At 38.9% G+C, this 20,214-nt stretch overlaps 1 protein-coding gene across 1 annotated transcript in view; it reads left to right on the top strand.

Moving 5' to 3' along the window:
• Positions 1-20,214, top strand: part of FCHO2 (FCH and mu domain containing endocytic adaptor 2) — an 81,309-nt gene that overhangs the window by 54,712 nt on the left and 6,383 nt on the right. The window contains exons 12-23 of the mRNA XM_077347431.1: positions 2,219-2,276; positions 2,386-2,561; positions 3,783-3,794; positions 6,149-6,173; positions 8,662-8,704; positions 10,108-10,202; positions 13,418-13,521; positions 13,610-13,739; positions 15,245-15,356; positions 15,954-16,109; positions 18,323-18,455; positions 19,750-19,949. Coding sequence (XP_077203546.1) covers positions 2,219-2,276; positions 2,386-2,561; positions 3,783-3,794; positions 6,149-6,173; positions 8,662-8,704; positions 10,108-10,202; positions 13,418-13,521; positions 13,610-13,739; positions 15,245-15,356; positions 15,954-16,109; positions 18,323-18,455; positions 19,750-19,949 — 1,244 coding nt within the window. The remainder of the gene's footprint in view (positions 1-2,218; positions 2,277-2,385; positions 2,562-3,782; positions 3,795-6,148; positions 6,174-8,661; positions 8,705-10,107; positions 10,203-13,417; positions 13,522-13,609; positions 13,740-15,244; positions 15,357-15,953; positions 16,110-18,322; positions 18,456-19,749; positions 19,950-20,214) is intronic.

Here is a 20,214-nt window from a genome sequence, read left to right as displayed (position 1 = left end):
ATAGTTTGTTTAATTGGTGTGTATGTAAGGCAACTGGGATCTATCAGCAAATGCTGTTTAATTGAATGTGATATTTGACCCAATCAAGTAGCAGAGGGGATGACAACAGCTAACCAGCTTGCTAAAGAGAGAACCTGACTAGATCAAATTATGGTTGAGTAAAAGTAAACAAAGGAACACAAATTGTCTTCCTCAGCCAAGTGCATAGCTACAGAATTAGAAAGATCTAGGCCAGGAGTCTTGGGACCCTCTTATATAGATCAGCCTAAACCAGTAATCCCTTGGAGGCTTGTAAAACTGGCCCCCTCTGGTACTACTGCAAGAGGTAGAGAGGAGGTCTTCTATAATTTGAACACTGCGAAAACACTTTGTATAATAAGAAAATGAAGTATTATCTCACTGTAGAAATGATGTAGAATTCTACATTTTGCTGTTTCTCTAACCGTGCATATTCAGGCACAACCATTTATATTTCCTGAGTAGCCCTCTCTGTGTATGCAGCTAATTCCCAAGTGTTTTTTTAATCTTTAGAGAGCTAACATCGTTCATAACCGTCTTAATTCCATGCATTTTAATCCACAACAGAGGTGGGTGTTGCACTGCATTGAAAACTGTTTACAGTTAGTGAACCTTCTGCAGACAATCCAATAAGTCATAGATCCACAGTAAACATCTTTTGACATCACTCCAAGTTATGCTTGTTTGGAAATAAACACAACTGAATTCAGTGGAATTTACTTCAGAATAGTGATTCATAGGTTTGGACCATCATTGTTTCTTTGTCATATGGATACAAGTTTGGAGGGGTACATATGGATACAAGCTTAGACGGGTACTCCAGTTATCATCAACATGAGACCTATTATGAGGATGCAGTCCCCATGCTTATTCAACTTCTATGTAAAACTTTTAGGACAAATCAGTTGTAATTTGGAACTGGCTGTCATCTATATGCTGACTACACTCACCGGATCTTCTGGTGATGTAATAGGGGTCCCGAATCACTGCCTGTTTGTTGTGGTTAAATGGCTGAAAGTGAACAAATTGGAAGTAAATCCTGGCCATACCATGTTAATAATGGTTGGTAAGGCAGAGATCTTGTACACTGTGCATTTCCATGTTCATAGGATTCATCTGAACTGTACTTCTTGCTGTATGTACTATCCTAATTTCTGTATAATTTAACACGTTATGCAAATACTTTTGCTTTGTTTCAGTTTTATTTTAGATGTCTGCAATTGTGACCCTATTATATTGCTTATCGGATGTCCCATCCTGTTGACTGTATTGACTAATACTGTATAATCCACTTGAGTCTCAGTGAGAAAGACAGACTATAAATAAGTAAATAAATAATGGTGCAATAGGCTGCAGTGATTGACTGTTGGGCCACCATCATCTGTCCCAGATGCAACATCAGAACAGCAAGGGCAGTAAAATAGTCTAGTATTGAAGTTGTGAAAACTGGAAAGAAAAGCATCATATAAGAACCAACTTCTTCTTCTTCTTCTTCTTCTTCTTCTTCTTCTTCTTCTTCTTCTTCTTCTTCTTCTTCTTCTATTCTACAGACAATAAGAGGAATCATATGCTTGATTAAAAACTCTTTGTTTTTAAAGCGTTCTAATAAAATATTGTTTCTCTGATAAAGGACACGCATTGCATACCATATCATGTTTGCCAGATAGTGGATTGGATGCAGTATAAAATTTCTGCTTGTGCTAGAGTTGTGTAAGTGCAAATCAAGAGAAAGACTGCAGAAGCTGCTTGCGCTATGTCAGTTTCACTGTATTCCTACTTATATTTCCACTTGACTCAAGATTTTGTGCAACCAGAGCATACTAAAAATGCTAGATATTACATAAGATTTTATGCAAGTGAAATTGTACTATATCCATTTATAGTTCTGCTTCCACATCGCTGGATCCCAGCTAATATCTCTCACTCCAGTAACAATGTGGATACTAATCAGTAACAGTTTACTTTAGTTCTTGACTCCATACTAAGTTTAGAAAAATGTTTTAAGTCTGTCTTGGCTGTCCATATGTTGAACAGAAGTTTTAAAGATGAATGTTTATAATTCTTGCAAAGTACAAGAATAATTAATAAAACTGCTCCGAAATTTTGCTGAATTTATAAGTAAATTATTATAATAAATTATTATATCTACTGAACAATATTTTCAGAGCAAATTGTTCCAATATATTACTTTTTTCCCTAGAACATTCCGGATGTAGATGAAGAAGGATATAGCATTAAACCAGAAACTAGTCAGAATATCCTTTTGATTGTTATGCTTTGTAATGGTTGTATGTTTGTGTCTGCACAGAGCAGTGATATTATTTGGTAACAGATAAATATAGTTTTACCTTAACTGGGGATAACATACCAAAGAGAACCACTTCTATTCATCAAGTGATTCTGACTCTGAAGATAATGAACGAGGGAAGTTCCACGTGGAAATTAAACCTGTACAGCCAAGCAGTAGTTCTCATTATACGATGCCTTCATTGGATGAACTAAAAGAATCAATAGGAAACATCACACTTTCACCAGCAATATCTGTGAGTAATCAGTACACTTTAGCATAACAAATCAGAAAGAATCCTAATTATTACACTGTAAGCATCGGAATCCATTTTGGATACATTCAACAAGAAATCACCTCTTCCATGAAATGTTGAGTTCCTATGTGAACTGAATTTTAATGAGCTTAATTGAATGAAGAGGATATTTTTGGATATCAGGCTTTTTTGAGCAGAATGAAAGCTTCCATAATTATCCTTGTCACAGTACATGTTAAGGATACAATAATTCAGTAAAGTTATCTTTCTTCTGAGAGAAATAACAAATCAACTGCATAGTTGGCAAAAGATGTTCTGTTCCAAAACCAATCCTCTGGTTTCTGAACATAATGTTTTACATATTAGTACTATGCAGCCTCCTACTCGGTGTTCCTGTACTAATGGACATGAGATTCTATGAAATTGTCTTCAGATGGGGATCTTCTAATTTATTAATTATGCCAATTTGAATGCTAAATTATCACTTTTTAAAAAATAAATAATATTGTGTGACATACCAGAACATTTGTTTGACATAGTCCTTTCCTGTGCCATTATGAAAACTGACGGGCTTTGCTGGATTTCAACTATTTAAAATGTTATCTGAGAAGTTACAAACAACCCTCCCGCAAAAAAAAAAACAACAGTTTTTTTACCATCATATAACTTCAGTGGAAGTTACAACTTGATTTGGACAAGTACATGACTGTTGCTGGGAACCTCTCCTATGGCTTCAGGCTATTTGGAAGGGAAAGCTAAAATCCGAGAAACCAGATTTCACTATTCCACTCTGTCCCTTGGCTTTCTCTCTGCTGGAGTAATAGTTCATTTTGTGAGGAAGATTACCTTTAAAGATTTTCACGAGATAAGGGCTTAAAATGTCCATCATACAGAGTTGTTAGTAATTGAAGGGTATTGAGTTGCTTGTTTATCAAATTTCAGCTGCTCTCGTGTTAAACAGATACCTTGATTATTTATATATTTCCATTAGTAAGACCAGTGGTCTATAGATGATGATGTAAGTGCTGTGGTATGGGAGATTTACCAGACATGGGGAATGTCATTCTGAGAATACCTGCTTTAAGGCTATGCTTAGAATTGTTATATTTCAAATTGTAGCTTAATACGTCAAAAAAAACCCCCAAACAACCCCAGTAATAAATATACAGAAACCTAAATAATTGTCTTTTCTCTCCCTCTCCTTGCCTTTGTTGACATCAGAGACACAGTCCTGTAAGTATTAAACTTAGTATATTTAACTGATAATATTACCTCAATAAGGACTTAGTACTGTGGACAGATGACCATAGTGATGTGCAGCTTTTCTAAATATGACACATTAAACTTGGCAATGTTTATCTGGTTCCATGAAGTAGTTGTAATTTTGGCCTATAGTAAACCTCTTCTTGTCTTGGCATTCACACATGAAGCGCATTCCTAGCTACACTGAAATGTCCTTCTGGAGGCCTCACTTCAAGAAGGACGTAGATAAAATTGAAAGGGTACAGAGCGACGAAGATGATCTGGGGCCAAGGGACCAAGCCCTATGAAGATAGGTTGAGGGACTTGGGAATGTTCAGCCTGTAGAAAAGGAGGTTGAGAGGGGACATGATAGCCCTCTTTAAGTATTTGAAAGGTTGTCACTTGGAGGAGGGCAGGATGCCTTTTCTGTTGGCTGCAGAGAGGACACGCAGTAATGGGTTTAAACTTCAAGTACAACGATATAGGCTAGATATCAGGGGAAAAAACTTCACAGTCAGAGTAGTTCAGCAGTGGAATAGGCTGACTAAGGAGGTGGTGAACTCCCCCTCACTGGCAGTCTTCAAGCAAAGGCTGGATACACACTTTTCTTGGATGCTTTAGGATGGTTAGGGCTGATCCTGCGTTGAGCAGGGGGTTGGACTAGATGGCCTGTATGGCCCCTTCCAACTCTATGATTCTATGAAATATGCTTTCTGTCTTGGGATATATAAAAGCAGAAGGAATCTCAGCTTTCCAAGATGTAGCTGAATTTCCATGATTTTAAACTAATTTTAATCCCAGTTTCCAACAGTACATCTCAATTGGGGGGCTGGGAAGAGACCTTTTTACCATATTGCTCCTTTTTCATTCTTTCTCTTTGATGTTTTGCTTCTTGGTTTCTTTTTTCCATCCCTACTCCATCACCATTTATATTTTAAAATGTAAGCTAAAATGAAAAGGGTTGAGATACTGTTATTGCTTTAGATAAGGACCCAGGTTTTTGTCACAACTGGTGAAATCAAGAGCATTAAAACACATATCAGCCAATCATAAAATCTGATTTAAATCCACAATAGTTGCACCACACTTGCTAAATGTTGATATGAATCAGTCCTCTCTCAGTTTTACAGGAGAAGCTAATTCACCTTTATTTTCGCTCCCTATCTCTCTTTCATCAGGAGTCTATTTTCTTGTCAGTTCAGTACAGGTCTTTTTATGGTAGCTTCTCACTGTTTGGTCTCCTGCACTCATATGTGCTGTACATGGCAAATTACTTCAGGTGGTTGGTTTGTCTCCTATTTGTGCAAGCTGCTACAAACAATGGTTTGTCATAGAGTGGAGGAAAACCAAAGAAGGATGGTAGATCCAACTGGCAAGTCACATAGGCCATTCCATAGCAGTTGCAAGCAACCACCAGTAGAAGGATACAGTAGAATGATGCAGGACACAGTCTTCATTTCCAAACTAAATTCCCGAAGATCTAACCCAGAGGGGATCTGATAACCATCTTCAAGTATTTAAAAGGGTGCCATATAGAGGAAGGAGCAGAGTTGTTCTCTCTTGCCCCAGAGGGACGGACCAGAATCAATGGGATGAAATTAATTCAAAAGAAATTCTGTCTAAACATCAAGAAGAAGTTCCTGACAGAGCGGTTTCTCAGTGGAACAGGCTTCCTCGGGAGATGGTGGGTTCTCCATCTTTGGAAATTTTTAAACAGAGGCTAGATATCCATCTAACGGAGAGGCTAATTATGTGAAGGCTCAAGGGGGTGGCAGGTTACAGTAGATGAGCGATAGGGATGTGAGTGTCCTGCATAATGCAGGGGGTTGGACTAGATGACCCATGAGGTACCTTCCAACTCTATGATTCTATGATTCTATTATCTGTTCCACATAATATATAGTTTAAGTGCCACTCAGTGCTTAACACCCACTCAGGGAGGCTGTCCTGCCCCTGAGTGCCTCCTCCAACCAATTTGCCTGTCTGTCCAGCAGCCAGCCAATTGCCTTCTGTCCCTCACCCCCTCTTCCTTCCATTCCCCTCCAAGACTCAGAGGGTGCAGATCCTTGTTGCATGAGAGCTGCCCCTGGCGGTGAGATCCCTTCCCGGGGGCCTCCAATCTGCAGCCTTTCCTGGGGGGAGGGAGAGGCCATCTATAGAATTCTACCCCCCCCCCCAGTCTAGTGCCCATTGTATTCCTGAATGCAACGGGCTTGGCCCCTAGTATCTCTATACATTCATTTTTATGCTAATCCCAGTATCTGGCATTCATTTAAAATCTGTTTCCAGTGTAAAATGCAAATAGTAATTTGCTGAGCCCTGTTTACTGTTATCTTTTCATTCAGGCACAAATGAACCGAAACTCATCTAGTAAGTATGAATTCTTTGACCTTGGGTATTTCTTATACTGACATGAAATTTATGCTTACTGCTTGTTAAAGGGTATGTGAACAATCATGAGTCCTATAAGTGAAATGAAGCATTTAATGTGAACTCTAAGCATTCAAAACCAAGTTTCCTGTGTGTGAAATTTTTTAAAATGGTATAGCAAAGGGTGCTGGTCTTTCCACATAATTGCAAAAACTGCCTATTTTCTGGCATTTATCCAAAATTTAGAAATCTATTATCAATTTAATAAACTGCCATTATATACTATTATAATGGAACTCATGTTTTATTTTATTTTAGTATTTTGCTTGTGTTTTGTTCTCTAATTTAGCCTTATTTTATTTTGGTTTTCATCCTACTCTTCTGCCTCTTTTTGTTTTATAGACTTAGTTTCACAATCTCCTCTCCATCCCTTGTTTTGGTGGAGTTGGAGCAGCTTGCGGGTTGAGCCTATTATCATTTAGCTTTTATGTGTGGGGCTTTCATTTTATTTCTAATTTGAAGGCTTTTCTTTGGTTTTGTTTTAATTTGTTTTAAACATTGTTTCAATTTATTTTAATTATTTGCCCGAATAATTGTAACCATTTTTAAGTGACACTTAAATGAAGTATGTACACTATGCTCCATGCTCTGGTTTTATTTATATATTATATTTATGATCTTCACAAGCTATTTTTAAAGTCTTTGGCTTTTCTTTGTTATCTTACATTAGAGTTGATTTTGTTAGTATTATGGTTGTTTTTTAGTAACCGAGTAGTAGTGCTGATAATACTGCTCATATCTTCTGCGCTCATCATCTCCTCCCTCCCTGCCTGTGCTAGTTAGACCAGGGCAGCCTTCCTCAACCTTTTTACCATTCAGAACCACCTGAAACATTCTTCAAACACGGCCAGAGCAGACGTGTGCCATTCTGTCTCTTACCCCTCCCCCCATACCAGAAACAGCCCAGCAGCTTACACCACTGTGCCAGGAACAGGACTGGAATAGGCCTATGCCACTCCATCATCTCTTCCCTGCAATTAAGTAAAAATGAGAGTATTTGCCTCTCTGGACTCTAGTCGCCAACATATGTGACTAGTCTTTGCTAGCAAGGATTTATAGGTTTTGGCCCTTCCCCTTCCCACCGTCTTCAGGTACATGATTGGCCATATTGGAAGGGGGTGGGTGGATTGACATTACCGCACATGGTCATATCATGCAAATTTTTAAAAGTTTTTTTAAATATACAAAATGAATTAACTTGCACTAATCAGCAAAACCCTTCTGGGGCCATCACAAAACCCAGATTGAGAAAGCCTGGACTAGGGACTGGTGAAAGGCTAGTTTTCTGAGAATTATATATGTTATGCGTTTGAAATTTTAGGCATAGAGTTGTTATTGTATATTTCCCAGATATTTATACTTTTTGACCTTGTAACTATATTTTAGTTCATTAGCATTTTAAAATACATTTTATCTTATTTTCCCCTTCTCATTTTTGCATTTTTGTTTCAAGCACCCTTTAATTCAGTAGACCAAAAAGAGCATGTTATTTCACAGATTTAGCAAGCTTATACTGTAAACAGAGTAGGAGATTTTTTTTTAATTCCTCAGCTGGCAACTAAAAATAGATTTCAAAGCTTAGGTAATATTCTTTATCTTTGACTCAATGCATGGAGGAGACTCCTGATTCAGCAGATGAGATGCTAGGTTTGAAACTAAGTAGGCAGGACTTATTTTTGGTCCTAGCCTAGAGGATGTACTATTTTCATTTTCATTATTTCAATTTATTCCCCTAACCGCTCGTGGCGAGTTACAGTGTCTTATAAAATCCCCATTAAAACACCCATTAAAAGACATCAAAGAAACCCAATATGGCAGCAAACCAAATCCCACCCCCCACTACTAGAGGGGTGGGGAAGGAGGTCCAGCGATGTACTACTCAAACCCAGGGCGGGGGCCTTTCATAGAATGAAAAAGGTACTTTTAGGTCCTTGGTCAGCAGAAGCAGAGATATACATGGTGCTCCCCCAAGCTAAGCCAATTTTTTATTTTGCTGCTGTACAGTCCATTAGGGGACAAGGGAAAATAGGTTGTGTGGGTAAGGAGATCAGGATGGGCTCGAACTGGAAAATTCTGTTTCGGTTCAGGGTGTTTCCAAACCGAATGCCCAAATCTAGACTCAACCCCCTGAAATGAACTGGTCCAGTTCAGGCCGGTCCTGGTTGGTTCTTTTAGCTTAGAAGCAAGGATGGGGGGGGGGCTATTTTGGGGCTATTTTGGCATGACAACTGAGTAAGGGAGGGAATGGGGGAAAGCGATCCTACATACTAAAATGGCAAAATATGGCAAAACCAAAACGATTTATGTGCTTGTCCATTTTACCTTGACAGAACTTACATCTATTAGCAGTTTACCATTTGGAGTTGCCTTTAAGTATGTTGGTTTTGGTAAATATCATGGCTGTCAATTGTTATATCTTTTTGATTAGGTGAAGAATTAACAAAATTGAAACTTTCTGTTCCATCTAATGAGTAAGTTTAATTCTTTATATTTGTTTTTATGTGAAGGTGATGGACATATATTGATTGTAGTTTTTATTCCAGGCTGCTGATCCCTTTGCAAGTTCCTGGTGTCAGTGCTCAGGCCTGGGTTTGGGTAACCCAAAGCATTTAAATTAATTCCTTGAAGCTCAGTTGATTCATCTTCAATTAATTGCTGAGTGTTCTCCCCTTTTTTGTGTTTATTTTAGTTTGAGTATTCTCAGAACTATTTTGTACTAAGATCATTTATATGTATATACCACCTGTAATCTAAATCTAGTGTGTATATCTCTGCACTAAATTGCAGCTGGTATTTAGAAAACTTGATCATCTTGTATTTAATCAAAATATGAATTTTAAACTGCTTTGTGTTACTTTCCAAAGCCCAAAGATTCATATTGCCAACCATATGCAAAAATGCCTGTGCTTAAACATCAGTGCAAGTTGTCCAGGGCCATACAGGCAAAAAAATAAAAAATAAAATAAAAATTATCATTAAGGACCAAGGTTATTATTAGCAGTACTTGGCTTCTGTTTCAAGAATGCTGTTCTCATGAAACTGTATATTAAAAGAAAAGCTAAATCTGAAACTTATACTTTAAATTTCTATTATGACCTAGCTATAAGTGTGGCTATTATTGTGTAAATGATCAGTTAGATTGTTTGTCATATAATAGTAAAAAAGAACTTGGATGTAGATCTCTGCGAAGAATTTACTTATGAAGATGTCTCTCTGGCTGTTGTCCATATTCCTGAACTGGGCAGCGTGAGAAAGAATGACTGGAACATTTAACAGTCCCTGAATTGTTGGTACTTGCAACAAATTATACAGGCCAAGACTTGTGATATCTTCCACACCTGGGCCTTCTGACTGAATGCCATGGCCTGATACCTCATTGAGGTATCCCCCTGACTACATCCTTCAGCATGTGCAGAAAGGCATAAATCTCTAACAAAAGGAGATTTCAGAACTAATTCTAGGCTCAAACTCTAGAATGTTCCAATGCTGATTCTGTATAGGTTCAGAGGTTATTAACTTTAAAAGTTAATCACCTCTGCCTCATTCCTTTTCTTAATTGTTATTTAGTGTTTGAAAGACTTGCAGGTTTTTGCTTTTACTTTGATTACAATAATTTACATAAGTATTCTGTCTGAAAATATACATATTGAACCACATCTGTTACGAGAGCTCTGAAAACATGCAGAACAAATTTTGAATCCAATAGCACTTTTAAAACCAACAAAGCTTTATTTTTTAAATGTTGGTCTTAAAGGTACCATTGAACTCAAAATTTGATCTACTGCATCAGACCCACACAGCTACCTAGTTGAATCCATAACATGCAGTTGTAAATGTGTGGCTTACTTCATTTTCTGATGAACTTTTAAAATAGAAAGGGGACCAGTGACCTCTGGGCGTGGGACCCACTCCTTAGAAACTCTGGTGACTCATCGTCCCTGACCTCAACTATGTCTTCATCCTCATCAGGTAAAAATTACTGCTACTGGAAAATAATTTGTGAATGTCTTATGTTTTAAAAGAAATCTTTTAAATAATAATAATGACAGGATAACAGGAGACCTGATTTAAAAGAAATACAGAGCTTATTCAGGGAGTTGGTACAACAGTGTGTATGTATGTGGGGAATAGCCCTAAGCAAATATTGGCAGTACTGAGCCATTTTGGGAGGGCAGTATAAAAATGTAATTAATAATAGTAAACACAGACACATTCTTTATCTTAATTAATATAGCTTCTACAGCAACCAAACAGTCAGCAGAGTTACTCCAAATTGTAGCAGGAGGTACTCTTTGAGCTAAAGTTGCATATGGGGCTTGAAAAACAAGGGGTGGGAAATAGATCAAGAGGAAAAGCAAAGGTTATTTGTCCTATTCTGCGAAGGAATCAGATGGAAGAAGGAGGGATCCAGTGGGGAGGAGAGGAGTCTGTTACAGTTCTCTTGGTGGTTCTAAAGCCAGGCCAATTATACTGTTTTTTGGCCCATAACATGAGTTCTTTTCTAGAAACAAAAGATTATAAGATAAATTCAGGTAGCCATGTTGGTCTGGTTAAGACCAACAAAATTTTATTCAGGGGATAAGTTTTGATGTGCATGCACACTTCATCAGATACAGATAAGTGTACATGCACAAAAAACATATACCTTGATCAAAACTTTGTTGATCTTAAGAGATGCCAATGGACTCATCCTGAGGAATGAGAGCCCACAGGAACAACATGAGGGCAGTGTTGTAAGGACTGTGGTGAAAAGGGAAAATCAGCCAAACAAATGTATTTTTTTTTATTTATTTACTTATTGTATTTATATACCGCCCTCCCCTGAGAAAACAGTACATGGAACTCAGCTTTTCACAATAACAGTAACATTAAACTATAACAGAGGTAACAGAGTATAACAACGCAAACAGGTCCAGAGCAGAACGCATGGGTGGATTTCTGGGAGAGAGGGAGCAGGGGCCCTGTAGATGTTGCTGGTCTCCTGGTCTCAACCAAATGCCTGGTGGATGAGCTCCCTTTTGCAGGCCATGTGAAACTGTTTTAGCTCCATCAGGGCCCTGGTCTCCTCTGGGAGCTCATTCCATCACACAAACACACCCCAGCACTGTACTCCATTAGTGGAAACCCTCTCCAATTATTCCATCAATATCCAACTTGCATTTTATAATTGCTGGGACTTCTTTTTTCAATTGTTTTTAACGGTTGTGCTCCATGGAACATTGTGATAATAAATAAAATAAATATTTGATTTTTTCTTTAAAAAATTAATTATACATGTGGTTAATCAGCCTTGGAATGCCAGTCATGCACAGTGTACTGGGTCTCAGTTTTCCTGTATTTATAGAAGAATATATGTAAGTAAATATTCTGGAATTTAGCATAGTAATATTTGGTGGAAAGGGGTCTGTTTCTTTTTCATGCATAGATATTAGAAAATTAGAAGCTCCTGCTGTTATAAGCCAATGGGTCATGGGGAAGAGGTGGTCTCACTAACAGGGACCGAAACCATGAAGGACTTTGTGTGTGATAGCCAATGACTTAAGTTGATCATGCTAACAAATGGGCAGTCGAAGGAGTGTCTGCATTATGGGAGCATTCTCTGTCCAACTCCTGTTAATAGCCAAGCCTTGGCATTCTGGATCAGTTGGAGTCTCCAAACGGATTTTGTAGGGAAATCAATGTTCATCCATTTACTCTTTATGTTACTGTGGCATGTATCCAGGTAGCCAAGATCAATCATATCAATGTATGGGGCTAGTCTGAGTCAGTAGAAAACATTTAACTTATGAGTTAGTCTATTTAAGTTGGAACTGATTGTACAGAGTGCCTAATATGCATTTATGATGAATTATTCAGTTGTTTACCTCCCTGTGACGTATGTATAGTGACCTCAGACTGGAAGCTTGCCCTTTAAACCTGGATTCCTGTCCCCAGGGAGTCCTCTTTGGCCTTTCCACAATGCGGTGCTCCCTTTGCAGGGTATTCTCACCTATGTTTCCTCTTAACCTCCGTTCCCAGAGCCGTTACCTGTGCCTTTCCTTCTCCTAGACCCATTATGCATGGCAGCAGCCACATTGGGCTGCTGCTGGGCATTGTGCCGGGGCAGGATGCCCCGGCAAAGATGAGGAGGTGAGTGGGGGGGAGTAGGGGAATGGGGCCCCCACCGCACAATGGTGGGGGGTGGCATGTCGCTCACCCACCAAGGTGGGGGTGGGGGGACTCCCCTGTTGGCTCCATGGCTCCACGGAGCCAACAGGGGCATGCAGTGTCCCTCTAGGGACACCATAGGTTGATGGAAGGAGGCTGGCCCGACCCAGCCCCTGCTGGCACCCTCGGCATCCAAGGGAACACGGAAGATTCCACGTTCCCTTGTCGCGGGTCTTCTGGAGCACTGTGCTGGGCCAGGGCTGGGATGGAGGCATCAGGGTGCATAATCAGGGCTACCCTGCTGCCACCATCCCAGATTTCTAGCTCCATGCATAATTGGTCCTAGTGAGTGTCATCACCCTTGACAGCTAGTGCAGTTTCCTCTTGCTCTTCTGAGGTTTTTCCTGCCATCTTCACACCCTGTCGCTGAGGACTGCTTTGCTCTTTGCAGCTTTTTCTCTACTCTTCCAGCCACATGCGATTTCCCAGGCAGCTATGGTTATTGTCTGTGCCCCTCCCACCCCAGACAGCTCTCTGCCTCCTATATGTGCAGCTTGCCAATGCAGGTTCAGTCACTCTAATGGTGTTTCTTCACCCCTAACAGTTCAGCCATATTGTCTTCTGGTCAGGCTGTCTAGAGTCTTTGGATGCTACTTGGGCCCTGTGGGCCTTCTCCGACAACCACAGTGCCTTTCATATCAATTCAGGCTATCTGCATATTATGAGCGTAACTAAGAAAAGTGACTTTCCTATTTATAAACTGCATAAGGAATCACTAACACATTCTAAGCATTAGAACAGTGTCATTTCTAGGGCTGCCTTTCATAATAATAGTATTATTGTTACCCTATCACACGGCACAAAGGTTGTTTACAACACTGTTGATATTTAACATTACAGTGCAGCGATTTGTTTTCTTTGAAAAATTACTCTTAAATTATTTTTAGATTAAAATAGCTCCTGTGCCAGAATATTATTGAAATGTTCACAATTGCTTCTTTTATAACAATATGCTGACATTTATTGTTTCCTTCTAGCAAGGCCAACAACTCCTCTTTCTCTGGGTGCCTTAGTGCCTCCTCCAAGACCAGCTTCCAGACCAAAGTTGCCCACAGGAAAACTCAGTGGAATTAATGAAATTGTAGGTGCATTCAGCCTTATTTGTATTGATTTTCATTTTCCTTATCCATTTGACTGCATGTAGTAATTCTTCTGAATTTTATTTTAAGCCAAGGCCTTTCAGTCCTCCTTTGACCTCCAACTCCAGCCCACCTCCTCCAGCTCCACTAGCACGTGCAGAGAGTTCCTCCTCAATATCTTCTTCTGCATCATTAAGTGCAGCAAATACACCCACAGTTGGTAAGAGACTTGTTGTTAACCCCATAGTAGCCCCAAATATTTGTATAGCTTTTGAAAATTAGAAATACTATCTATAAGCTTGCCCTGTCAGAGAGATTATTTTTTGCTTGCATCACATATAATTAGAATGTGAAACTAGAGCCATTTTCAAAATGTCACATCACTTGATTACAAAATGTATATACAATAGTACTGTTACAATCAGCAAAACTTCTGGTATGATAGGCCTTGCATTTGCATGATTGTGAAACTACCTAGGAATTATTATTTTACCAACTACAGAAAAGAGGAATGAGGCATCAGTGATTTTAAACAGTTGATTCAAATCAGACTCTATCTATAGCATTTTCCCACTCTCACCTTTCTGTTGCTTTAAGTATAAATATATTTACATTGGATATGCTCATGAAAGCTTATGCTGGGATATGTTTTCGTACCCTTTGAGGTGCGAAGAAAGAGAAGCTGCCAATCCCACAAAGTTAGAGCAGAGCAGAGAATTGACCACAGTGTTCAATGAAATCTGTGAATTCTAATAATGTTCTCCAATGTGTATTCTTTAAAGCAGGCTGGTAGGAAATGTGCCAGAACACAGTCCTAGGTTTTAACCACCGTTTTGAAGGACACCACTTCTTCAGTGGCAGTCTCCTGTACAGTAACTACACATAATCAGTATATTGCGTTCCAACGTCCCAATATAAACAAGGATTAAAGGGCCCGTTTGATGTTCACATAGCTGCGTACAGTGTGATATATTTATAAACAACAGGATAAGCCCCCATGATGTTTTAAGTCGTCCTGGTGAAATTGTGTCCAAAGAAAAAATAAGGAAACATTCTCATGTAGTAGACGCTGGTTCATACCCATTCCCTGAAATAGACCAATGACTGGTCATCCAGTGATTATTTAACAAAGCTTCTGTGATATTTAAATCAATGATGGGCTATTCATAGATGTAAGAGATTATTTTATGTATCTAAGACAGAGATCTCTAGTATAGATTGGAGCTTTTATGTTCTTTTCAGAATCTGCTTATGGGCAGGCTTAATTGATTTCATAGAATCATAGAATCATAGAGTTGGAAGGGGCCATACAGGCCGTCTAGTCCAACCTCCTGCTCAATGCAGGATCAGCCCAAAGCATCCTAAAGCATCCAAGAAAAGTGTGTATCCAACCTTTGCTTGAAGACTGCCAGTGAGGGGGAGTTCACCACCTCCTTAGGCAGTCTATTCCACTGCTGAACTACTCTGACTGTGAAAATTTTTCCCCTGATATCTAGCCTATATTGTTGTACTTGTAGTTTAAACCCATTACTGCGTGTCCTCTCCTCTGCAGTTAACATATCAGCAGTTTCTAAAACCAGCACAGGTGAAACAGAAGCAACTGACTTTTCATTTATGAAATTGGAATTTAGCTCCAAGATTTTGTATCTATATTGTTACTTGATTTACACTTTTGGGTCCAAGTAAACTATCAGAAATTAACCGCTTACGTTGTGTGTGTTGCAGGTATTTCACGGGGGCCTAGCCCTGTCAGCCTTGGAAACCAGGATACCTTACCTGTTGCAGTAGCTCTTACTGAGTCTGTTAATGCCTACTTTAAAGGAGCAGATCCTACAAAGTTAGTTTGATATTGACAATTTTGATTTTTTTTTCTTTTGCATTTAAAAACCATTTGCTTTGTTACTTGGGATGGGGGAAAGGAACCTAAGAAATGTGTGGCATGTTTGGGGGAAGGGGGGGACACAGTACTGATATGTTAATTTTCTTTTCTTTTATTGTTTATCTAGACTATGTAATTTTTATCAATTAATTATAATTATGAATTACCCTTGTTCTTATGATGTTTTATATGCCATTAAAGGTTTTTGAATTTGAATTTGATATGTTAATGTTCATCATGTGTTATTGGTGAACTGTTTTGCTTGTATCTGCAAAAGCTCTGCAATGCCAGTTTATAAGCCTTTCAGCCTCACTTGTTGAAAATTCTTGTCTTGTGATAAAGAATTCCAACAGAACTTTGTTGACCACTTAATTTCAAAGGCACATTTTTGTTGCAGTCTTGCCTAATTTAAAAACCGTGTCATAAATCAACAGGTTTAATAACACACCACCCGATACTAGTTGAAATGTGTTCTAACATCAGTCTTGTATTGTTCCACATACAGCATGCCTAATAGGTTGTAAAAGAAATATTTGTTTTCATATCTATCTTTAGATGTATTGTGAAGATAACTGGTGATATGACAGTGTCATTCCCAAGTGGGATTATTAAAGTCTTCACCAGCAATCCGTCTCCAGCTGTGCTCTGCTTCAGGGTAAAAAATACAAGCAAACTAGAGCAGATTCTTCCAAATGCACAACTTGTATACAGGTTTTGTATTTTTTTAATATAATAGCAAACAATATGTCAATGTATTTTGTTATAATAGTATCTTACATAAAAATCTCTATAGCCCTGTTCACACTTTGAAGATGCTTTGTTAACCTGCACTGTATATTTGCTTGTTTTTCAGTGCTTTTGTTTCAATTATCATCTTGCTTATATGAAAATTGCACATTTCCAGTAGAGTTGCACTAGAAAATATGCATTTATTTGTATTTGTAGTTCATCCTTCTCCCTGAAACTCAGGTCAGATTACTTAATGTAAATCAGTGCAATCATTAAGATGAGATATCTAACAAACAGTGTATGAAATGCTATTACATAAGTAGAAATATGATGCAGTGAGAGCAAGGTAAGAATATGAAGCAACATATAATGCATGTTATTAGTATAGTTCATAGTCCCAGTCCTTCTGCTGAAACATCTTCCTGAATCATTCTGTGATTAGAGAATGGCCTTTCACTAGCAACATCATCTTTATCTAGAGATGTTTTTTTAAGTACTAAGTGAATGACCGCCTGTTTAAGTGCTTAAGGGAAAAGGTCCTTGGTTAGTGACTGATTTATAACAGTCATTGTTAGTATAAACCTCTTTCAAGTGTCTATGGCCTATGAAAGGGGAGGGGGATTGCCCCTTGTGTGCCAGTAGCTTCAACTATGGTTGAGACTTTCATCTGAGTCTGGAGATGAGGCAGGATGTAAGTGTTTTAAATTAAGAAATCTGGACTGGATAGCTTGAAACCTGCAGCAAGTTTACATATTGTTTGGACAGTTCTTTAACCCCTACTTCTCCATTACATATTGTTTTGAACTCAACCATTAAGTTGCACGTTGATTTTTCTGCTTCCTGCAGAATATGCTCACTATAAGCACCTACTCATATGCGACACACACTGCTGTCTAATAGCTACTGATATAAATGGTTATGACTACTGTGCCAGATGCCTCTTTCACTGAGCAACATGTGTTTGTCTCCGCAGTTTAAAAGGGAACACACTGTATCTCTGAAGTAAATTACATTTACTTGCCCTTAGTCTCCAAATTACATAAGAAATAGCTTCTAGTGACATTGTACATTAGCCAAGGTATAATGTACAATAAGAGTATAGTGGAGACATAATGTATTGCAGCAAAATACTTTATGTTCTATACTAATATAGATTAGCCTTGTTTGACTTGAGAGCATTTGGCAAAATAGCAGTTCATAAAATCTTTGAATATTCTGCTCTTTGTATATGTTTGTAGTCTTTACAGCAAGCCAGAGAGCTCATTAGTATTCCCAAATTGCATGTGGAGGATTGAGGCAGAACGAGGTGGGGCACCTAGTGGGTTCATGGTAGAGCTGATATTTTAATTTGCTATGTATAGCTCAACTCCTAACCACTGTGCTATGCAAGCTCTCAAACTGAATTTTGCTATGATCTTGCTATTTTGCTATGATGTTTTTAAATTTAGGACTTAAATACATATCAAGTTGTCAGTGGCCTGGATTCAAAGAACTGCATTTGAAAGGGAAATAGTAGCAACGATGGGCTCAAATAACAAAAAAGTGGTTCAGTTCATGGGGGAATCATGAGTCCCACAAACCCAGTTGACTTGCATATGAACTGAACTGGGTTAGTGAGGTTTATGCCTGAAATAGCCGAGCTGTGGGGCAGCCTGCTCCTGCAGCTCATTTGTTTCAGACTCTAAAGAGCTGATCCATGGGAACAGGCTGACTCTGTGGCTCAACTATTTAGATTGGAAATAGCTGAGCTGTGGTGGCAGCCTCCACCTACAGCTCAGCTGATCAAAGGATCTGATTTGGGCAGTTAACTCCAGGGACTGGCTTCCCAAGAAATCCCCTTTGAACAGCTGAGCCATGGTATAGGTCCAGCGGATAAGAGCCTAAAACAGCTCTGCCATGGGAGCAGGCTGCCCCTACAGGCCTGCTGTTTCTGGTCAAGCTGCTCTGATTGTTCAGCTGTTTGGGCAGCTTTCTCAGGGAGGAGAAAGCAGGGGTTTAAGCTGGTTCATGTCCAGCCCTAGTCAGTAATACTATTCCTGAAATGACAGCTTATACAACAGTTGTTAAAAGTAGATTCTGTAGCAGTTCTCATGCATTCATGTGCACAAGTGCTTTGGATTTAATTTGTTTTGCAAACACCTCCAAAATATAAAACAATGTAAAGCCTGTGTTTTCACTCTTAATTTGCTCAACAGTGATGCATCACAAAGTGATTCCAATACAAGGGATTTTTGGATGAACATGCAAGCTGTCACAGTCTACCTCAAGAAATTATCAGAACAGAATCCCTCTGCCTCTTATTACAATGTAGATGTTCTGAAATATCAGGTAACTTTATGTACTGTTTTGCTTGCAGGAGCTATAGAGGGATTTTTAGTATATTTAGATTATTATCAGGTGTCTTCACTGTCGCCACTGACTCTTTCTTTGGTTAATGCATTAGGACATTTATTGAAACTTCTGGTTCTTGATTTGTAATATTTATATCTGAAATTGTTATACCTCAGCTGCCTCCTGGCTATAACACTCAGTTGGCTTTTTGTTGGGTAGAATAATAGGGGAAAGCGAAGAAAAACAGACAGCACTGCACACAAAATGTGCAATGCAGACCATCACAGATATTTTGAATCTATTCTAGGAATTCATCATAATGGCTTAAACCAAAACCTCTATAATAGAACAAGAGTTTGCAGAAAGGATTTTTCGTTTTGTTTTTGCAGTCCCTTCTTTTATCACCTGAAAATCTGGAGAATGGTGCAGGATGTGCCATAAGGGGAAATGGTGGGAATGGTCTCCCCTTCTTTCATGAGCTCTTGTGAGAGTAAGAATATCCCCTTCAGTACTGTTTTTATACTGCAGGCCTCAGCACTACCTACCATATCTTTCTGATTTCTTCCCAGCTATAATGAACACTATTCGGGGAAGAACAGGACACTGACTGGGAAGTGGTAGACTGGAAACAGTAACTTTTGTAGACATTCAGGGTGCCTTGCATCTAAGCTAGTATATGACTTTAACTTGTTTTTTCATCTGAGGATTCTTCATGGTACTTTCATATGGACTGCACAGACATTTTGCTGTGGTACGGTAAATTCCTAGATATTTTGAATTAAAAGCCTCTTGACTGAGGATGTTGCACAATCCCATATACAAGGTGGAAATTTAAATAGCCTTACTAACAACTCTGCTTGAGATCCTCAGTCTGCCATGAAGTATACTGGATGATAATGCATTTAATAAATTATTCTTTTCTTGCTGAGGACTGTAGTGAAAAAAGCTGAATTGCTTTTATTTTGCAAGATTAACTCAAGTACAGGCGATCTCTTTTGGGGAAAGGAAGAGGCAAGCACATTAGATAGGTTATGAGGGGTTTTTCACATTTAAAAATAGCTGCATAATGTGAGGGGCTTGAATCACACCCACAGCACTGGGGAACTTGTATTCCTATCATTTTTCCCTACCAAAGTTCACAGAAGCAGAGTTAAGCCCCACCCCATGTTCCTACATTTTATTTTAAAGGCAATGTTGAGACCCAGTCATAGATGGGTTTTGGCCCTGAGCTACAGAATTTCCATGGTGTTTCTAGAGTAGCATTAAAGTCATTGTTTGATTATTTTCAAAGGTATCTTCAAATGGCATCCAGTCTACACCTCTGAATCTTGCCACATATTGGAAGTGTGATGCCAACACTACTGATGTAAGAGTTGATTACAAATACAACCCAGCATCTATGGCAATGCCAAGTATTCTATCTAATATACAGGTCATGGTCCCAGTTGATGGAGGTGTAACAAACATGCAGTCACTTCCACCAGCAAAATGGTAAGTTGATCTGCATTTGCTTTCACTGCATGAAATTCATTCCAGCATGCTGGAGATGGTGATGTATGGTGTTTCTAAAAAGCAGATGCTTTAAAAAAAATAGCGCTGATACCTTAAATTAGTCTTGGTATTTCTTCTAAGTTATCCAGGGCCATGTGCAAGTCTATAATAGCCCTTGGAGACCAGTTGCCCATAGGCCCCTCCCCATCTCCAATCATGGCTACAGTGGAGGGAGCAGAGTGCCGCTCTTTTGCACTGCATTTAG

Source organism: Paroedura picta, chromosome 7 (assembly GCF_049243985.1).
Source record: "Paroedura picta isolate Pp20150507F chromosome 7, Ppicta_v3.0, whole genome shotgun sequence".
Classification (NCBI taxonomy): Eukaryota; Metazoa; Chordata; class Lepidosauria; order Squamata; family Gekkonidae; genus Paroedura; species Paroedura picta.
This window is presented reverse-complemented; position numbering and strand designations above follow the sequence as displayed.